Source organism: Myotis davidii, unplaced genomic scaffold (genome assembly GCF_000327345.1).
Source record: "Myotis davidii unplaced genomic scaffold, ASM32734v1 scaffold176, whole genome shotgun sequence".
Classification (NCBI taxonomy): Eukaryota; Metazoa; Chordata; class Mammalia; order Chiroptera; family Vespertilionidae; genus Myotis; species Myotis davidii.
In genome coordinates this window covers 1,124,032-1,131,031 of record NW_006287911.1, presented here as the reverse complement: position 1 = coordinate 1,131,031, position 7,000 = coordinate 1,124,032, and the positions used below count along the sequence as shown (strand labels likewise).

Below are 7,000 nucleotides of genomic sequence, written 5' to 3'. Positions count from 1 at the left end.
AGGAATGCCTTGGGCGGGGAGGCGGGGGGAAGCTCAGTTGGTTGGAGAGTGGTTTCATACAGCAAAAGGCTGTGGGTTCAATTCTAAATCAGGGCAAATACCTGGACTGAAGGTTCAATCCCCGGTCGAGACATAAATAGGAGGCAACTAATTGATGTTTCTCTCTCTTGCTCTCTAAAATCAATAAATGTATCCTCAGGTGAGGATGAAAAAACAACAACAGAATACTTAGGAAAGTCAACCTGGATTTTCTCTCATCACAGAAGCTGGACTTATCCTAGCCCCTCTTTGAGGATGCCAGGATCTTACCACTTCCATCATCCCAAAATTGAACTCAATACCAAAAGTTACACAAGTAGATGTGACGCCAGAAGGGACATGTATTCTTGGGGGTCTAGAACACAGTCCAAATGAAAAACATCATGCCAACTCATTTCCTCATATTAATGTAATAGTTTTTTTTTCCTTCTCTAATATTAATTTACAAAGATCTTTATTTTACTGGGTTGCAGCAGCTTGGAGATTTAAGATGGCCTGTACCTAATATATTATCCTTAAAACATCTCCATGGAAAACAGCAAGGAAAGTCACTAATCCTCTCCTATATAATAAAACCCTAATATGCAAAACGATCGAACGGTGGAACGACCGCTGGAACAACCAGTCGCTATGATGCGCACTGACCACCAGGGGGCAGATGCTAACACAGTAGCTGCCCCCTGGTGGTCAGTGCGCTCCCACAGGGGAGCACTGGTTAGCCAGGAGCCAGCACATGGCTGGTGAATGCAGTGGCGGTGGCAGGAGCCCCTCCTGCCTCCACAGCAGGCGGGCAGTTAGGAGCGAGGGGTCCTGGACTGCAAGAGTGCGCAGGCTGGTCTAAGGGACCCCTCCCCCAAGTGCACAAATTTTGTGCACTGGGCCTCTAGTATAATAATGAAATCAGGACTATTAACTATGGTTTATTAAAAGGGACAGACACTCTCACCACTACACACGGAAGCAAGAGAATACATTACAAGAGTCATCTTAAAAGCTGTCCCCACAGGACAGGACAGCACTATTTAAAGGTGCCAGAAACACAGGAATGGTCACTGACTTGAGAAGGTCCTTGGCTATCTAAACAGCTTAGACCACCACCCTACAATCCAATTTATAAAAACAAAAACCCAAATAGAAATCCCAGAAACTACAATTAGAATAAGAGTTTATAAGCATGACAGAGAACTCAAAAATCAAAATGGAAAAAGATGAACTTTTTAACTTATTTATTGAGCACGTGCTATTTGCCTGGCACTTCACATACAGCATCTCAGTTTATCTTCACAATAATTCTAAGTATGCAAAAGAGAGATGAGTGATGTTAAAAAGTTATGCAGGTGGTAAGTAGATGGTGGAGGCACCATTCCAACCAAAAGGAAATCTAGTCATTAGGCAAGTTTCCATATTAAAATTATTTTAACTGAGATTTAAGTGAAAAGGGTAAAAAGAAAGGGTGTACTCAGAAACTCAAGGTCTAAAGTAGCAGAAATCTTAAGTCAGGCTTGAAGCTTAATTATAACAAAATTTAAATTTTAATAGAAAAGCTAGTGAGTAATAGAAGAAAAATATTAACTTCCATATAAGCCTATTTGGCCAATAGCAGCCTTATCATCCCACCCCACCCGCATGGTAAAATGCTACTACTATATTCTATTTATGTAGCAATTCAAAATGCATACCCCCCAACATAGTCTCATAATAACCTGAAAGTATGCCAATTGTTCAAAAAGGCAGTCTGACTCCAAAGCCTAGATCCTTCACTATCACACTATTCTGCCTCCCATAAAATTAGAAGTTTATAACTTTTCCCAAACTATAAACAAAAATCAAAGATAAAAATATTATATTAAAGCCAAGGGCATAACTATTGATTGCACTTTTATTCTTTATTTCTTAATTATATTATATTGTTCATACACATTTTAAAAAATTTATACTAACTGCATCGTTAAGAAAAAACAAAAAGTGAAATGGCAAAATATTTACAACAGTAAGACAGAAGTATAATATGCCTAGTATTTAATAAATAGCTCTCACAAATCTACTGAAGACAATCAAGCCAAAAGAAAAATGGGCAAAGAACCTGAACAAACAGACACTGAGATATCATCAGATCTGGCAAAGACTAAAAAACTAAAATATCTAGTGTTAGCACGAGAGCAGGGAACCCAGACCTAGCCTTTGTGGCATTCTGAACCTGGATGCTCCTGAATTACTTCATTCATACATTAATTTTAATACTTGGCAAGTTGAAATGGTTGTCTCTTTCTTAACTGAATCTTAAAGGGCATCTTAATCCTTTTTGTATCCCCAGTACCAAACCAGTGTTTAGCCTATAAGTGATACTTACAATCACTAAGCAACATGTGAAACACAATATCAGAGCAATCAGAACTATCTAGGCCTGAGCTGAGAGCAAAGATGGCTAAACTCATAATATTACGTCCTGAGGCTCCTGATAAAGGCAAAAAGTAAGGAGTCTTCCACAATTTCTCTTTTCCTGCATAGAGATTAAGAATGGTCAATGTGTATTATGAAAATTAAGCCTTAAAAGTTTGCAGAAAATACTAATTTCTCATACTTTACCATTTAAAGCCTTCTTTATCATTTAAAGCAAGAAGAGGTATGTTTCCTGGTGAATAACTGTGACTCCCAAATTTCCCATTTCTGCAATATAACCTAGTATACTACTGTTAACAGCTACAAATACTTGAAATCCATTTTTAAAGTATTATTAAAAAACAACAACAACAAAAAAACAGGCCTAACCGGTTTGGCTCAGTGGACAGAGCATTGGCCTGCAGACTCAAGGGTCCCAGGTTCGATTCTGGTCAAGGGCATGTACCTTGGTTGCGGGCACAAACCCAGTAGGGAGTGTGCAGGAGGCAGCTGATCGATGTTTCTCTCTCATCGATGTTTCTAACTCCCTATCCCTCTCCTTTCCTCTCTGTAAAAAATCAATAAGGTATATATATAAAAAAAAAACTATATAAAACACAATGAACCAATACATTTTTAAATGTAAGCTATATTCCTAATGTTAAAGTTTAATGCATCTCAATGATTTGTAATTCAGAAAACATTTCTGGCATAAGTCAAATAAAAACAGTAACTATAAGAAGAAAAAAACTGTCCTCCCCAGAAATGATCTTATTATTTCTTTTAGTGATACAGATTGAACACAAAAATCTGTTTTCTAAGTATATCACCAAAAACCATAAAACATACTCCAAAACAGTATTTATAATTTGATTTGTTTTTAAAAGGGTATGTTCTTGGTGAGATTACTGGTGACATGTTAATCTCTCCCCCCAAAATAAAGATATAACATACATTTATTTATTTATTTATTTAAGAGAGGAAGGGAGAGGGAGAGATAAAAACATCAGTGATGAAAGAGAATCACTGATCAGCTGCCCCCTGCATACTCCCTACTGGGGATCGAGCCTTTAACCCGGGCATGTGCCCTTGACTGGAATCAAACCTGGCACCCTTCAGTCCACAGGCCAACATGATATCCACTGAGCCAAACCAGCTGGAGCTAAAGATATAACTTTTTCTGGACATGAAAAATTCTTCAATTTTTACCATTTGTTGCTTCTACAATTAATTTTAAAAAGTATCCAATTATTCATCAAAATCAAGATGAAAGATACAGTATAGTGTGTTACCTTTTGTATTAAAGTGGGCTCAAAATTGTGTGTGTGTGTGTGTGTGTGTGTGTGCGTGTGCGTGTGCGTGTGTGTGTATTTGTGCACGCGCGCCTGCCTGTGCGTGTTTTTGGTGGTCTACATAAATATTAGCTTTAGAAAAATATGTAAGAAACTAACACTAGAGCTCTGTGGGAAGGGTAACAGGGTAGCTGGAGGATAGTAAAAGGGAAGCTTTCTTCATTTCAGCCTTTTGTGTATCTTGGATTTTACGCAATGGGGGTATCTGCAGATCAAAAACAAATTAAAAATACTTTACCTTGCACCATTGTTCCTAATGACTTCCACAGTTTCTTCAACAAAATATCGATCCTTGATATATGCAAAAATATCATCACAAATTTCATGTAAGCGTGAACGATGGGTAAGGTTGGTCAAGTATAAAACTGGAATAATTAGTGGTTCTGGAAAACTCTGAAGATTCTGTCTTGCTCTTTTTTCTGACTCAAGTGCTTCCTGATAGGTCAGTCCAGGTCTACCCGTCACAGCACAACTCCACACAAGACTGTTGCACAGAATGGTTCGTTCAAAAAAGTCACTGATTAAAAAACAAAAATAAAAATCTATTACCTATCATTTCACAAATTTTACATTAAATGCTGATAATTGTGCCTCTATTGCAAAAATTTACATAGAATCATAGAACTCAAACAAGGGTTTAGTAACTGGACAGCTTACACATTAATATAAACCTGAAAAAAAGTATAATAAACTAGATATTTATATTTTGCAATTTGAAAGTACATTCAGCCAAAATTGGACTTTGATTTCCATTAGTTTTTGAAAGTCAAAGTGCAACTGAAAATAAACTCAACCTTTCCTTTTCATTCTTCTAATTTTAAGCTTTTGCTCCAAAGCAATCCAAACACGAGTGAATTCAAGCACTTAAGTACGAATTTTATTTGTTAACTATGAATTCTTTAATATACTTTTATTGATTTCAGAGAGGAAGGGAGAGGAAGAGAGAGATAGAAACATCAATGATGAGACAGAATTATTGATTGGCTTACTCCTGCACGCCCCTTACTGGGGATCAAGCCACAACCTGAGCATATGCCCTTGACCGGAATCGAACATGGGACCTTTCAGTACGCAGGCTGATGCTCTATCCACTGAGCCAAACTGGATAGGGCTTAACCATGAATTTAAAAGGCTTTAACATAATAGTGAAAAACTGAAATGTAAGCATCTAATAATCAGAGAAAGGTTAAGTAAGTTATAGTACATCATATGATGAAAAATCATAGTCATTACACAGTATAAGAACAGTTCTTAAATAATATGTTAATAGGGAAAAATGTTCAGGTTTTTCTATATATGACAATATGATCCCATTTGTGTTAAAAATAAAAGAAAAAGGAAAGAAAGGAAGAAAAGAAAGAGAACCTTAAAAAGCATAAAATATTTCTGAAACGATATACAAAAATTAAGGTAATAGGCATGGGACTGGATGACCATTCTACTCAATCCTTTTCAGCACTATTGGAATTTTTTAATATGGGCATTTATTTAAAAAAATTCTATCCTATCACTTTTAAAATGCAAGAGGTCTACAATTTGGAAAGATTTTTCGTATATTCTAAGTAGAAAAAAATCAAGTTAGTGAATAACACAATCCCATATACACCGATTATAACAAGAGGGTTTGTATTTATACAAATACTATAAACAGATGTTCCCCATGGAGAAAGAGGAACTGAGAAGGAAGAAAAAGGAAAATCTGTTAATTCTAAATATTTCTACACTGTTTGAATTTTTATAAGGAGTACGTACTTGTATTGTTTTAATAATAAAGATATTTTCTTTTAAAAAATTTATTGATTTTTTTTAAGAGGAAGGGAGGAGAGAGAGAGAAACATCTATGTGAAAGTGCCCTCTATGAGGGATTGAGCCTGTCTCATCTAAATCAGCTTAATCGTAAACTACAGGGTTGAAAGGAAAGCAAAGTGACATTAGCCTTTGTTAAAAAACCTCAAAGCTACTGTAACAGAATTAAATTTTTCTCCCTTTAATATTGACATTGGCAACTTTGATGTGCCCTGATCAGATGTGCCCTGATCAGGAATGAAACGGCAACCTTTCAGTGCATAGGAGGACGTCCAGCTAACTGAGCCACATCAGCCAGGGCTATAACAAACATATTTTCAAACAGAAAAGGTCAGACATATGCAATAGGGTCAACAGTGGTTGCCTCTAAATGGTAAGACATTCATATTCCGCGCCCTCCCCCATATTCTGGTCTTCTTTGCAATAATTACATGTAGCCGATATAATTCACTATTCTTTAACTTTTTCTCCTTCTTGAAATTCCTCTTTCCTCCTCCCATCATTCTAAAAACTTTATGTTTACTTCCTGGTGAGTAAATCTATTTAGGTTTTCCCTGTAGTAGTCTGATCTCCAAAGATTTGGGGTAATTCCATTAAGGTACTTTCATTTGTATACTTGTCTGTAGAACAACAACAACAAAAATGAAATATATGGAAATAAAGAGAAACTACTCATACTTTAACATAAATGAGATCTAAAGAGATAGCATACATAAGCCAAGTTACATGACTTGGCTTTAGTAGAGGAGATAATGGATGTATATCATTAAAATACAAAGTACAGAATGCCTACCTTTATAATACAGAGACAGATATCCTTTGGGAATTCAGAGGAAGGAAAGGAGGAGAGGCAGGCAAAAAAGATCAAGAAAAACTAGAAGGAAGTGGCATTAAAGAGTTAGGGTTGTAAAGGAAACAGAGTTGAAGTAAGAAATGTCAAAGAGAAAAAAGGAATATAATCTGGTTCTTATAAGCAAGAAAATCTATGTCAGAGAAGTAATAACAGCTTAGAGAGAGGTAACAGACATACCCAATAGATGGATATCAATGGTATAGAACAGTGGTTGGCAAACCGCAGTTCGTGAGCCACATGCGGCTCTTTGGCCCCTTGAGTGTGGCTCTTCCACAAAATACCACGTGTGGGCGCGCATGTACAGTGCGATTGAAACTTCGTGGCCCATGTGCAGAAGTCGGTTTTCAGCCTGGGTGAGTCTAGCCGGCTCTTTGGCCCCTTGAGTGTGGCTCTTCCACAAAATACCACGTGTGGGCGCGCATGTACAGTGCGATTGAAACTTCGTGGCCCATGTGCAGAAGTCGGTTTTCAGCCTGGGTGAGTCTATTTTGAAGAAGTACTGTTGATATTTGGCTCTGTTGACTAATGAGTTTGCCGACCACTGACCTAGAAGGTATGTTTTACATTTAGA

The 7,000-nt window shown here is 37.0% G+C and overlaps 1 protein-coding gene across 1 annotated transcript in view; it reads right to left on the bottom strand.

Annotated features, from left to right (window-relative positions):
• Positions 1-7,000, bottom strand: part of BAZ1A (bromodomain adjacent to zinc finger domain 1A) — a 105,982-nt gene that overhangs the window by 73,632 nt on the left and 25,350 nt on the right. The window contains exons 2-4 of the mRNA XM_015561312.1: positions 4,009-4,319; positions 2,483-2,539; positions 310-394 (exon numbers count right to left, since the gene is read on the bottom strand). Coding sequence (XP_015416798.1) covers positions 310-394; positions 2,483-2,539; positions 4,009-4,319 — 453 coding nt within the window. The remainder of the gene's footprint in view (positions 1-309; positions 395-2,482; positions 2,540-4,008; positions 4,320-7,000) is intronic.